At 41.9% G+C, this 25,625-nt stretch overlaps 1 protein-coding gene across 1 annotated transcript; it reads right to left on the bottom strand.

Annotated features, from left to right (window-relative positions):
• Positions 1 to 13: 13 nt before the first annotated feature.
• On the bottom strand, positions 14 to 25,625 carry LOC136430322 (serine-rich adhesin for platelets-like). The gene is made up of 11 exons (XM_066420823.1): positions 25,449 to 25,625; positions 19,873 to 20,024; positions 19,218 to 19,426; positions 18,506 to 18,708; positions 17,928 to 18,064; positions 17,468 to 17,612; positions 16,437 to 16,618; positions 15,721 to 15,821; positions 11,539 to 11,696; positions 2,423 to 11,117; positions 14 to 2,073 (listed from the first exon to the last, which is right to left on the bottom strand). Exons 1-11 carry the CDS (start codon positions 25,581 to 25,583, stop codon positions 2,051 to 2,053), a joined length of 10,140 nt encoding a protein of 3,379 aa, XP_066276920.1. The 5' UTR covers positions 25,584 to 25,625; the 3' UTR covers positions 14 to 2,050.

The raw sequence follows: 25,625 nt of genomic DNA, 5'->3' as shown, positions 1-25,625 counted from the left end.
GAAATCCAGGTACTTAATGAGCCATAGTAAAGGATAAACCTTTATTGAAGAAAAAAACACCAACACTATGAATATTTGAAACTTGATCAGGTACATATAATATATATATATACTCATGTAATGTCCTGATTTTGCCTTTCCTTAAGATGATACAAAAAGCTCAAAACTCTGCAGGGAATACTGCAAACAAGTAACGTAGTGTATACTGCCATGTGTTCTTAACATAACAAGAAAATGTAACCAAACTGAAAGTCAACTTTCAAGTAAGTTATAAACCAGCCATATCCAAACAAAAACTTCCTTGTTGTTCTGCCAAAATATAGCACACATTGGACTTCTACAAGGTTAAACAAGACCTCCACACAACTTTCTGTGGAGTATACGAAAAGCTTCACTGTCAGCAAGAACTCGAAACGGTGAACTTACAAAAAAAACATGTTAATTAATAAACTAACACTAAATTGAACAAGTTAAGGAGCCTTCAAACATTACCTGCTTGGTTTTGACTAAACTGAATTTCTTCCTTGTTTCAAAACCATAATCTTAAAATGAAACTATACAGCTGTTCAATCATCATACGTATGAAAAAACAAAATTCTGTGGCACAACTACAAAAATGTAAGTCACAAACATAGCACAAGCCTTTTCTACTGGCTCCGATATGCATCTGATCCTTGAAACAATTTGAAATGTTTCCCCCATCTCTCCTACTTTGCCTTCCGACAGTCCTACACAGGAATGAACCAACACATCTGATGCAATACAATCACATCTTACAAAAACAAGTAGTTACCTGTACAGTTCAATTACCAAAAGATGTAACAGCAGAATGTCAAAAGCAAATTGAAGGCTAATTTCTTATTTTGGGCCCGAAACCCTCAACAAATTCTTGCATATCATTTCAGGTACTGATCTTAACAAAATGTAAAATGACTTACAAGTAGACTCATATAAATATTAACATGAAAAGCAAAATATATATATATTTCAGGAAATGAATAACAGCTTAAACAAGGTGGATGTTGAAAAAAATGTCATCTGTTCAATCAAATTTATACAAAAAAGAACAACATAAGAAAAACCTTTGCATAACAGTTGGCTAGCGAGAGGAACTTGTATGAACTTTTTCACACTCCTCTCATCACAACCTTTCATTCTCAATGCCTGTTACGTATAGTTGGGGTTTCCTGTTTAACTCTTCATTATCAACACTACTGAACATCATTAACGGGGAAACTAGAAATTCCCCATATTGAAAGTCCTGCCTCAGAGGCCAATGCAATGTTTTTCAAAACTTTATCAATGTTTTTCAAAACTTTATCAATGTTTTTCAAAACTTTATCAAACTAATAATGTATTGAGCACATATAAACCCCATATATATTGGTTATCATAATCTTTTTTTCCATTTTCATTAGAATTTTCCACATTTTGTTGCAACTGTCTCTAATCGCTGGAAAAGCTGTTTACCTGAGATGGGAACAGAACAACCTTTAGCAACTTGCCATCTTTCATCCTCACAATGGGCAAGAATTTGTTCATCCAGATGTTTTCTTCAGGATGATATAAATAGCAACATCAATACACCTACAACTTCTTTCCATACTCTGTCATGAACTGTAAGGCACAATGTTTCAATATAACTGTCAAACTTGCTGCTTTAAAATTTCTAAAACCTCTGCTGACAGCTTGATGGCACAAATATCTGGACAATAAACTCTCTCTTTCTAGTTATAAAAGGATGCTATCTCAAAGTGGAGGTCCTTTTACTATGACAAAGTACAAGTACATGTACAAGTGAAAATGCTACAGGATACAGGAAACTGGGAGAAAGAAGAATAAAGCTAAGTAGCCTGACATCTCTTCATTTGCTCTATGGCACAGAGTGCTTTGCTGAAAGCCATTTCTCACTGGGAACAGATAAAGCAGTGGCTGAGTTATGTGTACAATCAAACAGATGATGCTGAACCGCCAGGGCTCTGGGCTCAAGGTAAAGATACCTCAGAATCTTCCATCTTGCTATGTTCCCGGTAATAGTGCCGTTGTTGTATCACTTTTTCTTTGGTCTGCTACCTGAGATGGCACACAAGACTTGGTCTCAGCATCTTAAAATGGTGAACAAAAGTTCAGCTACTGATCATAAATAGTGTACTTTTGATAAAGGAATTTTTTCCTTGAAGCTAGATTTATAACAGCGTCTTGATCTCCAAGCAGATCTCTACGGGCGCAAAATTGTATCAGCCAGACAGAATCTTAAGCCAGCTCCCAAGATTCTGGGTGGCTGATACGATTTTTCCCCCGTGGAGATAAACAGCATCTCAGTCCAAAAATTACATAGTGATGGAGAAAGACATTTTGTATGACTTTCTCTTTGGTATGTTTACTTTAAAAAATCATTGAAGAAGACTTAGAGAAAACTGACCTTTGGGAGAAACCTTTCCCTTGGTGACAAGCAGTCTGGTGGGCACTCCTGTTCCAGCTCCTGCTGACGTCTTCCTCCCGGGTGCAGCGTCTTGTTTCCCTTTTCTCACCACCTTAGTCTTCACTCCAGTTGATCTGGTTGCAGAGGATGGGTTAGGCTTCTTTTCAGACTTCTTGTTCCCAGAGGTTTGGTTGTTCCTACTTTTTTTACCACTTGCAGGGATTGATACACAATGCTGCTTAGATTTTGAACCCTTTACTGTGGCCTGACCACTTGCTGAGTTCACGACAGTACCTGCAACTTTTCTGCTATCCACAGGAGGTGAGGTAGGATCCTTGTTTGATGTCTTTCTTTTAGTCCCTCCAGCCACTGGAGGTGAGCTCTCCTCAGGCAAAAGGACCTTTGATGTCTCGTCTTCATCAGATCTGTTCCTCCTCCGTCTAGTAGCCATAGTCTTCTTTGAGGTTAGACTGGAGGGTCCTACAGGTACCTCTTCCATCAAACTGGGATCAACCATGTTTGCTTTTGTTTCTCCTGTTGCTATAGTAATGGTTGGTGACCTGCTTCGCAATCGTCTCCGTGTTGTGTCTTTCTCCGCCACCCGTGTTTTGCTTGGGCTTGTGTGAGGGGCACATTCTATGGAAATGTTATCTCCAACAGGATTCATGTTCTCCTCCTTCAATATTGGTGTCTCCAGCTCTGCTGACTCAGAAGATGTGGGGTCTATTGTCTCTGTACCTTTTTCCTCAGACTCTTCAGTCACAGCTGATTTTTTTTGGTACCTTTTCTTATCTTCTCTGCTGTATGTCCATCCGGTATTTGTAGGATTGAATGATAGAAGGCTATCATGATCAGATTCTTCCCTACTACTTCCTTCAGAAGTGTCTGATTTGCGTTTAGTGTACACTACAACTGTCTTCCCCAGTATCTTACATGTTGGTACCCTCTTTCTGTCACTTCTCCTGGGGGCCTCAGCAGCTTTTCCACTCTTCTGTATTACTAAGTAATTAGATCTGTTCTTCATCTGAGACTTTTTACCTTCCAAAGTGGAGGATGTATTACTAGAGGATGTATCTGTTTCTGGAGATGAATCCAAAGCTGCTGTTCCTGCCCCTGTACTGTCTGTGAGGTTGCTGAACTCATCACAGCAGGCTGACACTGACACTGGCTCTGGCGATGTGGGCTCCTGAGAATCCTTGCCATCTTGATCATCAACAGTTGTTGAAATCGTCCCTGGTGAAGACAATTTGGAAACTGTTACTTTCCTCCTGCCAGCAGATCTCTTCTGTTGTCTTTTAACAGTCTGTTTTGTCATTTCAGACTTTACATGGGTTGTTGGCTTTGATACAGACTGATCACTTTTAGCTACCTCTGAACCAGTATCTTCCTCAGCAGATGACGATATGTTTTGTCTCACTCTTTGACTTTTAACTCTCCTCCTTACAGTTCTCCCCTGAACAGGGGGAGCTTTCTCCTTCTTATGGTCTCCTCTTCCCAAGGACTTGTCTTGTGTCAGAGCATCATCTTCAGACGTCTCATTTGCAAACTCATAAGCAGAGCCAGGATTAGGTTTCTCCTCTGAAGAAGGCATCAAGAAATAGTCTAATTTCTTCTCGTCAACATGCCTGCTCTTTTGTTGACTTTTAACTGCCTTTTCTTTCCTTCCTTGTTTGGTTGACCATGACTTCTGTGAAGATCCTTTGCTCTTTGATGGTTCTGAAGTTGCATCTTCATCTGTGCAAGGTAACAATGGTTTTGTCTTGCTTTTCAGACTTGTCGAGTTCCTCACACAATTTCCTAACAACGAGGAAATCTCACCTTTGCTATCTTCGTCTTTTCTGTCCACAGACGTACTTGAATCCTCCTCAGAAGCATTACTTCCAGGCTGTTTGCTAGTAAGAGCAGTTGTTGTTTCCTTTGGATAAGACCTCTGGACATCTGCTCTGCCCCTTCTTCCAGTGGATCTACCCCTCTTTTGACTTCTTTTTGCATTTTCATTTGGCACTAAATTGTTGTGTGAAAACACAGCTAGACTTTGCAAATCTCCCTTGCTCTCAAATGGCTCTGAATTGGTTTTTGAAGGGGATGAGGCTCCAAGCTTCTGTAATGATGCAGCTTCCTCTGTTACCAGCTCAACAGCACTCAGTTCCTGCTTTGAAGGCGGCAAAGGAACATCTGCTACTTGCGTTTTGCCAAGAGAGCTACGCTTTGGTGATCGTTTGTATGTTTTTTCTTTCTTTTGGGGGGTCAAACATGGATCATTCGAAACATCTCTCTCCAATAACTCGGTGCCTTTAGTATCTTCTGATCCCTTGACACATGGACTAATGCAAACAGATTGTTTGCCAGGCACAGACTCCTGCCTTTGCTGTGATGTCAGACCCTCCTCACTTGGGAATGTGAGTGTATCAACACTTATAGCCACTGTCTCTGTTGTCTTGTTTGACACTGGACTTGCTCCTTTCTTCCTACCAGCAGACATTCTCTTTTGCAGTCTTTTGTGTGCTTTTCCTGTTCTTACTAACTTCTCTTGAGTAGACGTTACCAGTCCTTTCATGGGTTTCTTCCTTTCCGGTGACTGTAAAGAAGGTAATGACAGTTCCTCCTCTTCGTGTGGAGTAGCAGATACCTTGGAAGGAATCTGGCTTTTATTCTTGTTGTCTCCTTTTGCATCAACTGATGCTTTTGTCTCATCTTGTGATACCTTCAGCTTTTTTCTCTGCTCTGCTGAGTTATTTCTGGACTGCATTGCATCTGTTGACATTCTCTTTCTTGTCATAGGACCTCTGTACCCAGACTTATTAACATCATCCTGTTCATGTCCAGCATAAAGAAAGCTTGGCTTGTAATCTACAGCTGTAGGGCCTGGTTCTGAACTTGTTAGCTTCCCAGTTGCAGGACTTTTTCCCTGAGGCAAGGAGGCAGAGCACAAACTATCACTCTCAGAAGAAGTACTTGATTTACCCTTCAAAACGTCAACTGCCTGGATGTTGCCAATGGCTGCATCTTTGCAATCCGTTGAGGAATCACCAACTGGCTGGTCAATGGTGCTCACGGTATCATCCTGTATATCTAAGGAACTACATGTATTTTCCAGTTCAGCCACGCAAGGGAGTGCTGGCTCAATATTGTATGTGTGTTCTGGTTCAGTCTTACAAGAGTGTACTGGTTTGACGTTGCACGTGTGTTCCGGTTCAGCCTTACAAGACTGTAGTGATTCATCATCATAAGCCTGTTCCACTTCAATCTTACAAGTGTGTAGTGATTCACCATTGCAAGCATGGTCTGGTTCAATCTTGCAAGTCTTTACAGGTTCAGCATCATTAGTCTGTTCAGGTTCAGCCTTGCATGTCTGCCGTGCTTCATCCTCAGCCGTGTGATCTGATTCAGACTTGCAAGTCTGATCTGTGTCTACCACAGGATGATCAACAGACAAGTCTTCAGTTGTTAAAGACCTGTGGACTGTTACTTTATCAGCTGATGTTTTTCTGTCTTCCACTGTAACACTTGTTTCATTGCTGATGTGGCTTTCAGTTAGCTGTGCCTCACTTGATGGTATGACATCATCAACTGAAGGATTATTGTCTGTTAAAGGAGTTTGAGTAGTTTCCACCTCACTGGCTGCCTTCAGTGCCTTGTCAGCATCTACACTTTCCTTTGTGGTCAAACAACTGTTAGCTGTTATTGTGGCATCAGCTACTGGAATATCATCATCAGAAAAGTTGTCTGCATAGAGAAACAATTTGTCATTGGATTCTAACACTTTGTCTGTTGAAACTGAAGATTCTGACTCTGAGCATAAGGGGATGTGAGCTGGTTCAGTGTCAAATGGTGCCTTTCCTGTATTGAGCTCGCCAACATTCTCTTCTTTAGTGTCATCCTCAGGACCACCATCAATATGTCCTGTTGCCTTGGAATACTGGTGTGACTCTAATGCACCTGAATCCCCATCCACCACTTCATTACCTGCATTGTTACAGGTTGCACTAACAATGCCTTTGGTCTCATTTGGTGATGCTGCCATTTGAAGTGTCAAGTTGCTGCTTTCTTGCCTATCAACTGAGTCTACCTTCTTAACCTCAACAGCATTTCCACTGGTCATTCCAGTAGTCTCATTCTGCTCAACACTGCCAGCTGAAGACGTTTCTCTTACTTTTCCAGGGGTTGCTGCCATACTTGTTGGTTCTTCAGTCTGATAAGAGCCACTGCCTTTTGTCACAGTTGACCTGCTACCACCCTTTACAGTTATGTCTTTGGAGACAGTGTAGTGTTCAGGGATTGGAATGTATGGAACAGTCAAGGGCTTTGTGGCAGGACTTTGGCCTTCTTCCTCACTGTCTTGTACCTGTACATCTTCTGTTGGAGGGGGGCATCCTTCTGATTGGGCATAAAGTGATACTGAAACCTGATCTATTTTCATGGGAGATGACACTTTCCCATTATTTTCTACAGGCTGTCTTTGGGATTTCCCAAAAGGTGGACCGTATGTACTGTTGTCTGCTCCAACATAATGGTTAGCTGAAGGACTACTTCTGATGGTCGGAGTCGTCCTGAGGTCTAGTGGTTGCACCTCATTTGTGGTCACGGTGTGACTCTTTGGCCAGGCTGCTGAGCGTGGGGTTTGGGGAGGCTTGCTTCTAGCATGAGCAGGATTTTGACCAGACTGTGGAGAATGCCACCAATAAGCCTGGCTCTGCCATAATGTTTCACCATGATCTCCATACGGTGTTAGATCTGGCAGCCCACTCCTATACGGGGAATGTTGGTCATGTGTCCACCTCCGATTGCCTGGTTTGTTTTGTGATGAAGAGGGCCTGAATGTTGGAATACTGGCGTGGCTGTCAGGCACATGGCTTAAAGGGCTGTACTGTGCCTTCTGGGGAATCTTTAGGAAAGTCGGCGAGGTACCAGCATTTGCAATGGAAGTGCCCTGCTTCCTGGACTTACTACTCTTCCCTTTCCTACTGCGTTTCTTCTTGTCTGCAGGCACAAAAAGCCCTTCATCTCTGCCATACACTGGAGGGCTGCCCACCAAGGGCAAACTACCTACATTGTAGCATCCAATAGTTGGCTGCAGTCCTGTCTGGCAAGGACTAAATGTGGTAGCAAAGTTGTAGCTGTTTGGAATGTTAGCAGCAAAAGCAGTCTGAGGCAGCAGAGATGCAGGGGGCATGGTCTGTATCATGGGGACTTCTGTGCCCTGTTGGAACAAAGGAGGAACCACTGACTGTGACTCACTGTATCTACTCTCGTTTGAAGGGTCAGTTCCCTGACTCATTGCCACATTCTTCATTTCATCTTTGTCTGTGAGGAGATTATACAAGAATGTTGCTTTGTAGTCTTTCTTGTCCGCTCTCTTTGATGCAGGCTTTACAGTTGCGAAATTCTGGTTTTCATCTTTACTCCTCGGTGGACTCACATGTGATGACTTCTTTGGTGGGCTAGTATTTGCTGTGGGTGATAATGGGGTTGGTGGACTTGCTATGAACATTACAGGCGGACTCACCATGGGTGACATCCTCACTGGTGGACTGAAACTATGATGACTGAAAATGGGCATCTCATTGGTACTGGCACTGGCACTGCCATACAGCTTTGGATCAGATCCCTCAGGCGTCTTTCTTGGCACGGCAAACATAGAATCTCTTGTTGGTTGCAGAAGCAATGTTAAGTGTTCTTCGATTGACGGACTGGCAAAATTGGCAAAAGAGGTTTGGGGCAGCTGCTTTGTGGGCCTTAGAGTGAGCACTTCACCAGTAGAGGCTGCACCATCCCTTATTGAAGGTATTGGCATCATCAAGGAAGGGTTATCAGCCTGCCAATATCTCTCTTCTGTCCTACCTTCTGAGTCCTCCTCTCTGATCCCACTATCTCTTAACGAATTTGTGTCTTGTAGGTGTGGAATGCCCTTTGCTGCCAACTCTGCACAGGTTTTCTTTCGTATCTCTGCCAAGTTCTGGGGACGCTTTCCTTTTCTCTTCTTCGTGCCGATTTTGGATTTGGTTCCATTTACCTTCGCATCATTTAGATTAGGCATAGGCACAAAGACTTCCCTACTACCTGCCAAAATTTGGTGGTCATAGCTGATCTGTTCTTTACCAACGAAAAAGTCTTCTTTTGTAGCAAACGTGGCAGCTGCTGCATGTCTAAGGGGCAGGTCTGTTGTCCAGGGTTCCAGTGAACTGATCTTCGAGTCATGCTGATGAGCGCTTGACATATGAGCTACTACCTCCTTTCTGGTGCTTCTTGAATACTCACAATACTGGCACAAAAATGAAATGTCCTTTGTGTAGCGCATGGTATGGTCACCATGTTTGATCATGTGTCTTTTGATGTTGGCCAAATATTTGGTCTGAAACGTACAGCAACCACACTTGTAGCTCTCACACTTTTGAATAGACATCAGCCCGACTCCTATCATATCTTTCCTTCTTTTCTTTGTTGACAGCAAAGGCTGTGGGATACGCAAGAGCTCTTCCCTCATGATGTTTTCCTGTAGGCCTTTCGCTCCCTCTCCAAAAGCACCATCTTTTGTCGCTTGACTAATCCTACTACCTGAATCCGACAGACTTGAGGAATAGAAGTTATCACCTGTCCTCATCATATATGCCAAATCAGTATTGTGGGTGTCATCAGTATTAACTCCAATTGTTCTCTCACTTCGATCCTTGAGAGGTGAGTTTCCTGTCCCTGACCCTTTGTCTGTACGTTCCTCAGACAGCCTCGTGGTGCCACTTTGGTCAGTGTATGTCACCTGACCAGTCTGACGTTCAGACAACATTTGTCTCAGCTTGTTGAATTGTAATGGCTTTGGAGTTGGAGCATTGCTTTTATCCCTGCTACCCAAAGAGCTATTGTTCAGTTCAGCTGGCTCTTGCATAGCTTTCTTCTTCGTCCTTGAGATTAGGTCATCCATTCCATCCATACCTTGAGTAACATCGTTCTGTCCAAAGTCAAAACCTGTCCAGAAAGTTCTGACTCTCTGCATCATCTCCTGCTTGCTTGGCCTTTGGATTGGTCCGGATCCCATTCCCTCTCCAGTCTCGGTACTGTACTCACTGCTACCATCATATCCTTCGTGGCTGCTGGTTGTGTCTCCCCTGCTACTCAGGCTACTAGCACTGCTGTTCCAGGAGTTCTTTGACATTGGATCAAGACTATGCACTGGTGCAACAGTCTGCATGAAGTCATGAGGATCTTGCCGTCTTGGTAAATTTCTAGACCTGTTGGGAACATCTGGGTCTTTTTGAAGAGCTTGCTGCCTTGAGGGTCTTCTCTTTGCTTTGGACATTTCTATGTCACCTTTGGATGAGGGGAAAAGGAAAGATCCCCTGTCAGGTCTCTCAGCTGCATTGGTGACGGTACCAATAGCTTCAAAAATGTTTTTCCTAGAAGTGATTCTATTTCGGTTGCTCCCATTGGTGGCACCTTGTGACTCTGCACTAGCATCTGTCGGTTTCTGAGGGCCATGTTGTGCTGCCATCGTCAATTCAGCAGCAGCTACAGTATTGTCAGGGGCACTACAGTTCTCTAGATCTACCAAAAAAACAGAACCACATGACCCTCCTTGGTCTACTAAGTTGGCCATCTTGGCTTTCAACAAGTCAGCACTGCTGTTTTCAGCCACCATGTCCCCTGACAAAGTAAAGTCTAAGAAGCCTCCTTGCTGGTTCCCCTTTTCTGGTGACTGACGAGACACAATCTCTACATTTTGATTACTGGAATGGGAGTAGTTCTTTAAGGGCTCTAGAGGAGCAAATCCTTCCCACCCCCTGAGAGTTGCCTCTTCCTTTGGGTGCATTTTCCCCATCCTGTCCAATCTTACAACATCACTGGGAACACTCTGTACAGAACCATCAAGGTCTAGTGTCTCTGTACATTCCAGGTTCATATATGACTGCTCTTCTTTATCCACTGGCTGCTGCCATTCACCACAAGCTCTATCTGCTGGTAAGACAGATACCACATCAACAGTTTCCTCATCAGCATTAGTGGTGAAGTCAAAGTCCTCGGGATTTGTTCTCCACAGCAGGTCTTGAAGAGTCACATGCTTGAGGGACTTTCGCAGCTTTCTGACACCCTGTCCTGCAGGGTGCTCTTTGCTGTGCTCTACCTGCAAACTGGAGCACTCCTGGTGTCTGTCTGCATCAAAACCATTGTTCAGTACGCTAGGGTTCCTACTGGATGCAACGTCCTCCTCCTGGTCTTTGATTATCCTTTCCATTAAGTCATCTGTGTCCACCATTTTATCCATACTCACAGTCCCGGTAGCACCATTTGCAACTGATTCCAGCCAGCCTTCCTGTGAAACACTTGGCTCTTCCATGCACTCACTCTGTTTCCACTTAGCTCTATATGATGGACTACTGCCACCATCCTCGCAGACAATCACCTCCTCTTTTGCCACAAAGGGACTGTCTTTGGCAACATTGTCCACGATACTACTGGCTCTGGGTGGCCTAGGAGGGGTGGCAAAATCCAGTCCATACCTGGCTCCATTGTAGATGGGACTGATGGGACCACATGACTCCTCATCACTATCACTAAGCAGGACTGTCAGGTCGTCTTCATCGGACTCTACCACGTTACAAACTGGCTCCTTCTCTGTTAGCCTGAGCTTAGAGGCTGTCACCTTACATGGAGATTTCCCGATTTCCTCAAATGCTGATGTGTCACATTCCGCCTCAACATGTTCCTGGGTTAGGAAAACAAAAGGGCAGTTCAAAGTCAATACATGTATTTTGTCCGAAACAGTTCATCGTGAAAGAAAAACAAACAATTGTTTTTAGAATTTCCTTGGGTGGAGGACAAAGTACACTCGCACACACAAATACTGTAATTCACTTTATCTTCACAGTAGAAAAATTTCACGGTGTAAGTAAAATGGACATTTTCACTGAACTTTAGCTTCACGATGGCGGCAAGTGAACAAATCATAAATAATAGCAACAGGTTTTTTTCATGGTGATGATAGTTCACGGTACAGAGGTGACAGTGAAAACAGCGAAAGCAAACATAAAGTTACAGTGAAAGAAACAAGAATTACAGTACCTGTATTGAAAAGTATTTCCTTCCTCCTAACATTCACATTTCATTCCCAAAATCATGCAGAATACCTGTAAGAGTTCGTTCCTTTCGTCTGAAGTTAGCAGTTTCAACATGTGTGGCTTTAGCTGCTGCCAGGACATCTCCGGATGGAGGCCGCAGGAGCGAGGTCGCAGCTTCCGCAGGGTCTTCAGGATGTCTCTCCTCTTGTGTCGGCTGAGGTTCACCCCTGGGTTGGACGCAAAACATATGTAATCACCCATTCCACTAAATGTAACGCTGGGTTTCAAAGCCACAAGGTCTGTATTGAAGTAAGGTAGCACTATATTTGCCCCTCTTACGTTATACTAATGTCAAGGCACTACCTTTTAGTACTACCTAGTTGTTTACTCTCATCTCCCAAATAAACGTACGGGTACGTTTATTTTTTTAAACCTCAAAATCCACCCGGTACGTTATTTTGGACGGTACGTTTATTGTTTTTTAAAGATTTATTGTTGCTTTGCTTACCAGAGATCCCCCTTATATCGAAAGTTTTTTTCTCATATTTCCCCGGTATTTTTGCTCCTAATTCTCTATTTTTCGACCAAGTGGCATGGATTTCTCCGCAGCTACAATGACTCAGCATTTCTGAAATCCTGGCAGCACTAACAAATTGGTCGATCTCGCTACAAAGTAAACGTTGTTATTAGGAGAAAATAAGACAGCACAATGAAGTTTCTCATATTTCCCCGGTATTTTTGCTCCTAATTCTCTATTTTTCGACCAAGTGGCATGGATTTCTCTGCAGCTACAATGACTCAGCATTTCTGAAATCCTGGCGGCACTAACAAATTGGTCGATCTCGCTACAAAGTAAACGTTGTTACTAGGAGAAAATAAGACGGCACAATGAAGTTTTGAAATGTATTTTTCATATTAACAACTTTGACAGTCTCTGATTACATCGTAAACCAAAGCACGCTGATCAGAAAAAAAATTACATGTAGATGCCAGCGGAGCACAGTGTTTCAAGTACGCATGTAAAATTACTCTACTCACGTGAGATACAGCCTTTCCCCAATGCCAATATAAAAACAACACCACGTAAAAATTGTGTCTTAGCTTTAAAAATCGTAGAATCAATTTTAAAATATACCAAAAGGTTTGAATTCAATCCTACCACAAACCTGAACATTTAGTCCTTCCAACATAATCGCCACAGTAAAAACGCAGGGCAGTGACAGTCTGGGAAAATTTCTCATGCATGGAAGAGCTCACCTCGAAGAAGGGGAAACAACTTTTTTGATCTACATATAAAATTCCTTTGCCTTAGTCAGAAATGTGTATGACATTTTAACAAAGGGAATATTCTATAACAGTAAAGTGCATACACAAAATTAATTGCAATCTAGTCACCATTATTATCACATGAAAATGCTTTTTAAAAGATCCCTCCTCTACAGAGAGAATGCCGGAGCTTTCCAAGGATTTTGAATATAGCTTCTGTTAGCCCCACCCCTTTTTGTCCTTGCCGCCATACTGTCTACAGCTCACCCTTTCATCTTTAACATGAGAACCCAGTAGTTTGTGGCAACATTGTACAAGCCTGTGGTTTCTGTATTTAAACAACAAATTTGTTGACAATCTAGTCTCTTAAAAGTAAAGTTGTTTTTTTCTACATACAAGGGTAATTTTTGAATTTGAAATTATTTGGATTATTTGCAACAACACAGCCAAGGACAACATAGGATCATGTCCTTAACACTATATAATAATGTGATTTTGTGGAAAGCATATAGTTTACAAATCTATGTTTCTATATGCAATGCATAACACGATAAATGGCAAGTTGAGAAAGAAAAAAAGGAACATCATACATGTCATAGTTCATCCTTTTCTATACCTATACTTTTAGTTTTTACTGAGCATATATTCAGGATATTGTAATTTTCTGTTCAAGTTATAAATGTTGACACATTTGAATGAAAAAAGAGTAGACTCTGAAGGTGTTGCCCTTCCAAGTGAACTGAGAAGTTCGGAGACTACTATGTTTTTGTTTATTTTATGTCACTTTATACAATTTTCTCGATCACTTGCCTCAAGTTCCAAGTAGAAAATGCATGTATCATGTAAATTTTCACTCGTTAAATTTGAAAGCACCGTTGGCCCCCGGTTAGGGGTCATAGTGGGAAACCTATGCCAACAAATTTGGATGCTATACATTTACGTGTTACAAAGTAGGGGTCCTTCCCAGGGGTCCCCCGAAAGTGCGAAATGGAACGAAATGGAACAACCGGTATATCATTTCATAATGTTACATTTGAAAGGAAATATATGTTGTTTTGTTCCTTAGTTGCCACTTATTGTTAGTTTTCGGCCGGTTTTCAGTCAAAACATCGTGGCGAGTTTCATTTGGTTACAGTTAGGGTTTGGCTTCTACCATTATCAATAGTATGGTGGTACTCATTAAAAAGTGGATCCGTTATGCTTATTTCTCTCATAAATTTAGTACAATTTGGATTTTACATCATTGCATATCTGTATCAATTCGTTTTGAAGGTTTTGATAATGAAATTACTCTCAGCGATTTGGTATTACAAAATATATTCATCGTATTTAACCTAAATAACAGTGGTATCGTCCGCTGAACTCTAATGACCTTTGTTTGCATGCTGCGACGCCATCTTGGAACAATGCAGAAATTTGATTTAGATCTTTTATTTACCCGCGGAAAACGTAAATTCAGCCCGGATAATTATATTTTCAAGAACTTAACACACCAGATACACGAACGAGTCTTATATTAAAAAGCTGCGGCCGTTATTTCGCCAAGTCCGACTGCTCAGAAATGGCGATGTACCGCGGAACGGAGGAGTGTAAACAGCCATATAAAAATGCAAAGACACCGTTCTAGAAATAGTTTAAGTTAAACCAAGGTGTATATTTAACCTCCTTGGTTAAACTACGATTTTTTTTTCTTCATTCAAACACTTAAAGAGTCCTAGTTGAGTCCACACTTGGCGCAGCTGCAGTGCGGAAATAAAAAATAGAAAAAAAATAAAAAGATTGTGAACCAGGCGTGGGCTCGGAGTTACGGCCGCTGTTGTAAACAAAGGTACGCCGACCACGCGCCGCGCCGTGACCGTAATCGGTAGTTGGCGTTGCGGCCGGACTCAAAATCGCCTGGCCGCGACCACATTGGACAGGTGACCGCTATAGACCTATTCTTAATGCTTATATCAATGAGGAAAGTCCATGGGGCCGACAAAAAATTGACCACTATGGCCAGGTTTGACTGTATATTTTTGTCCATTTCGTTCCATTTCGTTCCATTTCGTTCCATTTCGTTCCATTTCGTTCCATTTCGTTCCATTTCGTTCCATTTCGCACTTTCGGGGGACCGCTTCCCAGTGTGAGTGGAACAAACCTTACAGTCTGGTCTGGGTTGAATGAAAACGTGATAGTCACCTGTTATGTCAATCTTTCCACAAATGTGGTAAATCTCAATAGATAAATCAGGCTTAAATGAATAAAAAGAACTTACCTGTTTATCATCTCCTTTCCCTGGGACAGAAGTAGCATGGACACAGTTTACGTGTCAATTTGGTCATTTTCCGGGGGGGTACATTTATTAGATTTTGAAGATTTGTCCAGGGGGTATGTTTATTCCGGGGGGTATGTTTATTTGGGAGATGAGAGTAGCTTCTATCTATAATCACAGTCCCTGGCAATCTCTTTTCTGTTACTTAACAGATATTGTCTGCCTGTGAATACTGTAAATAACAGGGTCCTTGTTTAACCCGAAAATATGTAAGTGCCTGAAGCCAAGAACAAATAAGTATATTAAGAAATAAGGGTAAATACCAAGTTTTTCAAGCCTGGGACGATCTAATTTGAGATTAGGATTTTCACAACAGATATTATACCAAGCAGGTGACTCATTTGTTTGTTCCTTCCTTTTAGTGCCTAGTGGCACATATGGCAGCCTTTTTCTTGCTGTTTCAGCAGCAGACCAGGGTATATTGTTACAGGGAGGGGTTGCTACATCCCTTTCCATCTAACGTGCTCGAGGGATCTCCTCTAACAATGGACTTCCATTTTACATTCCTCCGAAAGACGGTGTAGTCCTAACCGAGGTGTCCTGACCCCGGGACTTGAACCAAGGTCTACAAGCTACCAACCAATTGGAAGCAGGAGCTGAGAGGCTGCTACCAGTTGAGCTACAGGGAAATCCCATCAAGCAGGTGACTAGGAGGTTAAAAAGGTACTTACCTGTTCCCTGCACCTCCTCAGGTAGGTTGACGACAGCTTCCACCACGTAGTACTGGTCCAGGTCAGGACTGATGGAGAAGGATGTCAGCTGGCTGGCACACCTGGGCAGGGGGAGAAAAACAACTACTGAACCAGACATAGCAGTTCCAGGTCAACCATACACTGGCTATGGATTAGTTACTAGTTCAGTTAAAATCCCTCCCAGACCTTTTGGTGTATATTAAGGGTCAGTGCCCATCTCTGTTTCTATAGCACTTGGGCCACACAGTCCACTGCAGCAGGGGGCTTACTAGTAGTGCATTGTGTTCAACTACCAAACTCTTTGTAATGAAAAAAATCCCACAAAGTTACAAAAGTCTACCTGCTGCCACCTCCCTCCATCTCCTGGCAACTTCATCTGTACCAAGCAATTTTCTCTGTCTCCTTCTATTCCTTGGCTAAGCATATTGCTAAGAAGGGCAAGACTCTAAAATAAGCTTCCCTCCCTCTAGTATTAGATTGTAAGCATGTATTTTATATACACCTCCACCTTGATAGCTACAGTTAACAGTACATCACAACAGTTCATATGAATGACCACAACCCTTTCCAGTAGCCTGAAAGTCAGTTGAACAAAAAAGTTTCAACTTGAACATTTCTCCTTTTCATCTGGTTCAGCTGACTAGACTACACAAACCATAGACATGTAGCACATCTATATGCCTTTGTTGTTCTACCTTATTTCATAGTCGCCCTCCAGTAGCACAGCCATGTAGCTGAGGATGGTGGGGGCACTGTGGTGGTACGCTGTCTTGTCATCTGTAGCGTTGGGGTGGAAGAACGGGTCTGTGACGGGCTTGTCCATATCAACAGCCCTCAGCAGCAAGTCAGCAACGAGTGGCATGGAGTCCTTCCCCACCTAAAGTCATGCACAAGACAAGTTGGGCTGCGTAGGATTCCCTTACATGGATAAAGCTTCAAAGTACATGCTAGAGACTCATATGGCTCATTATCTACATCTCTGGCTAAGCTACCTGCACACTAAATGTCATGGAAATCCGTCGTTTCTTTGTTCAGTTATTCTACTTAGAGGATTTTCACAATAACGCTCTTGCAGTTCCAGAGCAAGCTGCTAGGGGGCCCAAACTAACACCAATTTTTCATTACATCACAAGTTATCTGCCACCAAAAAATCAAGACCATAGCACGTCCAGGTCAAAAGATAAAAAATGGAAGTTCTGCTGCAGTACTAAGGTCACATACAAGGGGGCCCAAAATTGACCTTGACTTTCGGCTTTCCAACACCTGACCACATACCAAATATCATTGTAATCCATCAAGAGGTTCTTGAGTTATACTGACTACAGTAGTCTGGAAACACAAACACACAAACACACAGACACAGCCAAAACTATATCTCCATTTTTCATGGCGATAATTATTAATAAGCATCATTGAGATAATATGCAAGTGCATCTTTTGCCAAAGCCATGTAAGTCCACTTTCATTTATATCTTAGAATGTTGAATTTTGTAGAAGGTAATTAAGTCTTAAAGCAATAAAGGATGATTGTAACATCCCAACAAAGGCTAAATATGGGATGCCCTTGATAGCTCTGTACTCATACAGACAAAGCATGCATTATTTATTACAATCAAGCCTTCAGAAGGCTGTATGATTATTGGCCTCTCCTAACCCAGAAACTGCACCTGTTCACACATGCGCCAAACTTCCTTTTTGACTCACAAGTTAAAAGCAGCCGACTCACCTCTTTGTGCAGGGCTTCGGCAAAATACAGGAGGTGGAGAACTTTGGGATCATTCTTGAAGGCAAGAGTCCTGGCTGACTCCAGTATGGTGGTGGAAGGGTCTTCTACTGCATGTTGTATATGGCACCATTGTCTGACAAGCTCCCTATAGTATACAAAGTAACAGTCTCAACTTAAGCATTATTTCACAAGCAAGACTTTCCAATCAATCAATTTCCAAGTAGCTTTAATGGCAGCTTCATCGTACCACACACTCTTGTTCCACAGGTTGTGGTTGAGTTTCTGAGTGTTAGTGTACCATGACAATTAAATGCCACATTTGTGACATACATGTTTCACAACATTTCTATGACCCTGTAAAATGTCAAATTCACAATGTTAGCAACCTAACTTTGCAAGCCACATTCAAGGGCTGAAACTTGAAAAAAAACAAGAAGCACAATACTGTGGTAATACTTACTTATTGCAGCAGTACTCCCCTTTCTTCCACTGATGTATCAAGTAGCTAGTGGAGACCGTTGCAGCCAGCTCCAACATCCCCTCTGCCACAAAGTGTTGCACAATGAAGTACAGCTTTGTACACTCAATGAACTGAACCTGACAACAGGGAAAACATAGCTTTAACTAGCTTCATTTTGATGTTTCAGTCATTTTCATTTGCAATCATCTCTTAAGGAACACAGTTTGTTTGGCTGAAAAATACTTACTACATATCATCAAAGAATAGCCATGGACACTGCTACTTCCTCTGCTACTTTCCCTACCTTAAGTTACTGTTGGAAAATAATTCCTAATGCATCCTGTGAATTGGAACATACTCTGTGTCGGTGTTGGCTGACCAATATAATATATATAATATATCTTTGCTCTAACACATTGATTTTGCAGGTATGTGGTGGAGGCAGGCTACAATATATCAAACAACTTTTCACACCTGCATATCTGACTGAAGTTATCACATTGAAAAGATACAATACTGATGAAAATTAATTCCATTCTCCACTAGTCGTATGGAAGAACAAATCTTTATACCCTTACCTGTCGTTTGATGTTTTCCAGCTTGCCTGCCTGCCACAGACAAAGCAGGAACATCTCCCTGAAGAACAGCACGTCCCCGTGGCTGGGGTGGTTCATGCAGTACTGCGCCAGCGTGCAGGCGTCGTCCACCGCTCCGTGGCCGTGCAGCGACCTGACGCGGTACTCCATCAGCAGGCTGGGTTCTCGGCTCAGGTACACATCAGCTATGTGGGACATGGGTGCTTTTGTTTTAACAAGTGGTGTACTCATAGTACATAAGCACAATGTCATAAAGGTTAACAATTGTCATTGTAACAATGTACATTACCAGCATGATAATGAACCCCCTGGACAGAGCCACTTGCGTGTGTGGTGTGAAGGCTAGCCGACTGCTGCCCACTCATGTCAGGGACCCAGCAGCAGTAGAATCAAATAATGGCTATTGCTACCACATTGCAACTGTCTATATACAGGTTGATTTGCACTTGAGACATAACAAATAATTAAAACGAAATTAACATGTATCAGAATAAGATAATCGTTTCCATTTCTAAAATTTGCATCTTGTTAAATTACTTGACCATGTGTGCACAATATAACCAGATATATCACAACAAATCACAGTAATGGATTTATATAGGACTATGGCTTGTTTACCATACACAAGTCTCCGTATATCATTCGTCATCAAAAATTACCGTCAAAAAAACACCAAAGGTACAAGAGAAGCTACCTTCACTCATGTCGGATGCCTTTCCTTTTAGAATCCTCAGAAAGACGGGAGGCCAGGGCTGCCTTGCCGCCAGTAAAACCTCCAAGAAGTCCTCATGGCCAAATGGCTGCAACAGCTCATTGGCCATTGAAATGGTAGTTACAAACTTCACCTTGGTCTCCACTGGCAGATGCTGGTAGTTCAAATCTACTACGTACTGGGCACACAACCTGGAAAGAACAATCATCAACATTTAATGAATTCAACAATTTTCATGTTGTAAAGCTGTACAAAATATTTTGCCATTATTCCAAACTCGTCCCCTGTCCAGTTAAAACTTCAAGATATCAAAAAAAGGTAACTAGCTACAACCAATATCAACACAATGCTATGGCAATGACAATGACATGCATGTACATATACCTCTCCTAACATAGTCTACATGATGTGCTTGACTGTATCCATACAACAGCAATCAAATACATAATCATAGAAGACAGGTACATTCACTATTGAAGACTGTTGCTGAAAGTTCACCATCATTTTATGAAAACGAAAAATGTGATAGAATATAGTTTTAGCCTGCAAGAGTCGAACGTATAGATGGTACCCAAGGTAATTTGTCCCCAGTGAGTAAGTGCTCCGGGATCAATTTTCTAAGCCTGAATATACTCACGTTGCAAGTGAGGATGCAAGCCACTGCATACATGCTTGTCCTTCATTGAAATTCTGTCTGGCTTGTACAAACTTCTCTACAGCAGCCTGGATCACTGCAATGCCCTCCTCCATCCCCACCACAGGTCCTTCAGGGAGGTGGGCATCAATAATCTGAAATAAAGAGCATTGGTCATTTCAGAATATTCCTCAGTTTGAATTTGTGATGACTGGTAAATTGTTTTTATGCCTGTATGAGACAGGATATGATAGATGTTGACAAAATAAAATAACATGGTAGGAATGCCTGCTTTTCTGGGAAGTGTGTTCATTCATTCACAACAACAGGAGACTATAGATGGCTGACCTGATATCTTTTACATGATCTTACTTGATGGTACTGTATTAAATTTACAATACATCAATCTTAAGCTTGTTAGAGAACACCAAGGTATCAGGTTACCTGTCTAAAGTATCTGTTGTTCACACAGTATATATATATACATACTGAAAGTAGTGGTTTTATTGTCACCTTGCTATACGATTTACCTTTCAATTATATCCGGAACACAACATTGTTGGCATAAATAATTGTGCAGACATGATTGAAAATTCCATTTTTCGCCGGACAATCTAACCTGTTACACCCCACTGAGAAAGAATGCTTTGTAATTCAGGCATACTAATCACATTGAATTTCTTTCTCCGTACCACCAAGGTGTATGTAAAGAATTCAATATTGTCTTCACAATCATCTATCCCAGCCATCTGGTATTTAGCTTGTTTTTTTATGTCAACAATATAAGTGATGAGAGACTATTTCAACTATAGATATTATGATTGGTAACTGCAAATGCATTGATAATAACAGGCTACAATGAGAAGTGCACAGAATAACGTACAATTGAATAATAATATTTCAAAACTCTGACAGAACTCTTGCAGCATATATACAGGAGCATCCCTTCTGTAAGTTGACTGTATTTACAATACGTAGCTATCCAGCCCTTTCCTGTGTTGTTTTCTGCCAGACAATCTATGCGTGGAATTCAAGGCCTTTCCTGAATTATGCATTCTTCTCAAAACGATGGAACAACACACCTCCCCATTCACTCACACACGTACGACGACATGTATCTCCTTACAGCTAGAAGAACTATCAGTTAAAACTCAGGGATATGGAAGAGGATTTTATCTAAATTCAAACATACCAACATGTATCAGCTGAGGGAACTTTAATTTTCTCTCCCCACACACCCCACACACTCACATGCACTCCACTGTTATGGCAATTCCTGACATGTCCTTGTTACTGACATCAACAACAACATGTTCCCAGACCTGTACATGTGATGATAAGCCAGACCCAACATGCACAGTACACAGACAAAAGGCAAAAAAATTTCAGTTATTTCATATTGCTAACTTTTTTAATACAATATCATATGCTATGCACCAAGCAGCTTACACCAAGCAATATACCATTAGATGTTTGTATTCTGACTTAATTTTCTGGAATAATTAAGTATCTTTCCAATCCTGCAGTGCAAAAAAAGCTGCTTATACTCAGTCACACAGTTTGCCAATAATGTTTGTAACAGCAAAAGATATGTAGGTAAAAATGTACAATTATTTTGTTTCTATAGGTAATATACTGAGAGTCCCAAGGATCGGTGAATAAACAAGTGACACCAAGGTTGGCAGTGGGCCACGAATTCTGTGACAGTTACAGTTTAATGTAGCACTGTGTCATACAGCAATCACCAAATTGCTCATGGTACTAACATCATCTTCAAAACATGGTCTTTGGCTGAACTGAATATTCAGATCCACTTTCTACCTGACCTGGAAAGTCACCAGTAATTTTTTTCTTCACAGAAATATGTACATCTGCCTGAGTTGATAAGCTTGGGATAAGCTTGGGATAAGCTTGGTGACAGGTAGACACTGGGTGATGATGTGGCACTTGAAAACATGTCAGCCGATCATTTTTGAAAATTTCAACCCCACACAGAGTTAACAGCTTAGGCCACAGCAAACAGATTTGGTGGATGGCATCTACGCGCACATAGCTTTCACCTAATTTAAGAAGGAGAAAACAAAATACTGAAAATGGGAAAAATATATTGTGTGGAAACCTTGAGTGTACAGTCAAACTTGCCTAGGCGACTACCTCTTCAACGCGACCACCTGGCCATGGCGACCGCTTTTTCTCGGTCCCAAAAATTTTCCCCATAGGCACAAGCATTAAGCGGCCTGCCCAAGGCGACCACCCTTCCAACGCGACCGCGACCGCGACCGCCACGAATTGGGACCGCACAGAGCACATGGGCCATGGCGACCACGTTTTTCCAGCATGTGCACGTGGTGACATCGAATTTTGCTGTCGGATTTCGCGGAAATGTTTGTAAGACCTTGACGGACAAAAATGTATGAAAAGCATTGATTCCTCCATGAATTGTTTTAATAAAACGTTCCACTATAAACATTGTAAATACAAAGGATTGTGAATACTTAAATATTGATGTTGTTGTGCATGCCCATCGTAATCTTATAGTTTACCGCAAGCTCGGCTAGGCTGCAGTGAACTCAATTTTCAAAACGATCAAGCAGTGCATGGCGTCAAAAAGTGAGATTTCACAGAAATTACTATCCATTTCTTGTATTTTCAACAAAAATGTGTATCTGTCTTACTAAATTCCGCCGGAAAATGACTACGCGGTAGAGGGCAAAACGTTGGCCGAGACATGTTGTTTCTTGGGCCGCGACGCCATCTTTGCTTCAGCGCAGCATAACGCTGACTTTTCTAAAACACGACGCTTCTGTGTATGAATATTTAGAATAATCTCATTATTGATGAAAATTGATATTCTTATATTCTTTTTATTTCCATGACTCTCACAAACCTTTATTGGGCGCTACTAGCTTGTAATCCACTGAGCGTTCTGCTTCACTGTTACCTTTCAATGCGGTCGCGTGCTCAGCGGCGGTATCACAACTTTCCGTTTTCATCCTTCAGTTGTCAGATCGAAAACTTTCTGCCGCTTTAATCCAGCGGTCGGTGCCCAAAAGAGGGCTGGGGTCAGCAGGTGTTTTCTAGGGATTGTCTTAGGCCTTAAAACCTAGATTTTATATGCGTGTGTGTGTGTACTATTACTTAAACGTAACGTGTGAATGCGGGAGGGCGCTGCGCGATCATCGAGGCAGACATTGTTTTTAGCCAAAATTATGACGAACATTTGTTCACGATGTAACGGTATACAAATATTACAACGATAGCAGAAAATGTAATTTCTGTAGGATCTTTCTGTCAAAGAGAATTGAACCTGGTGGGGGTCATGCTGTCTAAAATCAAAAAATTTTCCATCCATCTACGTAGTGCACTGTATTTGAGCACCTCGACCTGGAAACAATTGTTATGATTGGAATCCTCTTCATGGCGACCACCTGTCCATCGCGACCGTTTTTGCTTGGTCCCCCGGGTGGTCGCCTTGGGCAGGTTTGACTGTAGTTGGTTACCTGGTGCACTGGGCTACCACACTAGCGTCACATTTTGCACTTGTTGAATACAGGGATAAAAGACTTGGGGCTGTCATTTGTCATACCTGTTTTTGGTTACTATTCTAAAAATCTTGTTCTTTTTTTCTTTTTTCACATGGTTGCATTAAATTTGAAGAGTCTGCAGAGGATGTCATCCATAAAATTTATTTGCTATGGCCTTACAACAAACACCTGAGTAGACCAGGAACCAAAATCATTCCAGCCAGAAGGACCACATTTACATATATCTCAAGGTCACATGACAGTAAACAACATGTCAGGTGTATCTGACCCAAGGCCTAATGGCAGTCTGCATGGGACAGTATTACAAACAACAATCAAACTTGATTTCCAATAAACTCAAGAAGTTTCTTTCACACTAGTCATAACATACACACCAGTCAGTTTTTTTATCTTCATTTAAGCCTTCAAACTAGCAGCTGGGCTGTCAGATTTATTTGATATTTGGGTGTCGGTTTACATTTGAACTTTAGTCCCTGGTTGTTCCTCTCGTGCACACGCCTGAAAAATTGCATGCCCTGAGGAATGTTAAACTTTTATGTCTGTTCCAGATCTAGACAACAACAAAAACAATCTAACATGTTCAATCCCATCCGTAATGTTGAATAATTAATTCATACATCAAAGATACCAAAACAACTATTTCCCTTACTGCCTCGCATCCTTCTTTTTCTGAAAAATCTTTAAAAAACATCTAACCTGAACTTTTGTTGTGGCATTGATAAATATTCATATAACTGTTACATACATGTATAGTATAAAACTATAGTGGCTAGCAGAAATGGCAGGCACACATCCCACCTCAGGTATCAATTACCTTTCACAGCTCAAATGCAACATTAGCAGGGGTTTATCTAAATCAGGAAAGAGGGGCGCTGCACCCTCTTGTTTCAGCCCAGCTCCCCCTTGTTGAATTCAGATTTTTGGCTTAATATCCAGCATACAGACTTCACAGCAATCGATTATTCCATAAATACATAGAATTTGCTCCCTCGCCTGTTTGTGCTCCCTCTTATTAAATTTTTCTAGAAAAAACCCTGATTAGAATATCAATCTGCCCTTGATTGTAAGAGTAAAACATCATTTATTCATCAATTGATTAATGAATTAAATAATTAATGAATTGAGTCAGTCAGTCAGTCATTCATTCATTCTAAAGAATGCTGTCCAGCAAACAGAGTACCAAATATTTACTACATACTTAACAGGTGCTTAACCAACCGACAGCCACAATGTCAACCTCATGAGCAAATACACAAGCAGACCACAAACCATGATCGTGATGACAACATTTTCACAGGTACGGAGAGTGGTCGGTCATGGGTCACATTTGGGTGCAAGTCTTTTGTCCTGTATGTTTCTATTTGGTTACATCTAACTATACTTGAAACATCACCCAAATGAAATTGATACAAAGGAGCAACAAAATCCCAAAAAAACAGCTGTAAACGTTGGATCTGTGCAGTTGAGTATTCCTGCTGCACACGAAGCTTCAAATTATGCCAGTCGTGTTGAGCTGATGACTTCTTGATCTGAGTTATTCAACAAGGCCATAAAACTGATTTCTGTAAGAATGTCTGACAAACACGATACAGACAGCACATTGAGAGAGTTGCATTAACAATATATATTGACACAATACGTAGACTACGCTAGGAAAACCCCAATCTGCCTAAAATGACTAAATTCACATGTTTTGATGAAACACCCCCCTCCCCACCGGATCAAAACATCAAAGAGCTGTCCGACTTAATTTGTCAAAACAGTATGACTGCAGCATGGGTGATTCCATCGGGACGTGTGTGCCGTTAAGTAAGACGGCACAGACATTGATCTTGATCCACACTAGGCATGGAACAACTCGTGTTTACCACACGATACTGTATATACCGTGTACACAAGGCAAGCAACATTTCTACACACCAGACGTGCACTGCACTGCACTGCAAGATGGTTTCGCAACCGCGGGAGACACGCGCGGGCAGATCGAAAACAACGTGACCGCGCAGACAAATGCGGCGTGCAAAGGCTACCCACCTCCCTGAACTTGTCAAGATACTGCTCGGCGACATCCTCGTCGTCGCCACGGCCCTCTAGGGAGAGCAGGAGACGGGAAAGTTCCTCCGCAACCGCCTCGGCAGACTCAGACATGTACCAAGTCACGTCCGCCATCTTGTTTGTGTGGCTGAACTTTCTGCGAACTCCTGGACACGC

Source organism: Branchiostoma lanceolatum, chromosome 3 (assembly GCF_035083965.1).
Source record: "Branchiostoma lanceolatum isolate klBraLanc5 chromosome 3, klBraLanc5.hap2, whole genome shotgun sequence".
In the NCBI taxonomy this organism is placed as follows: domain Eukaryota; kingdom Metazoa; phylum Chordata; class Leptocardii; order Amphioxiformes; family Branchiostomatidae; genus Branchiostoma; species Branchiostoma lanceolatum.
The sequence above is the reverse complement of the archived record's forward strand: the minus strand, read 5'-3'. Positions and strand labels throughout refer to the sequence as shown.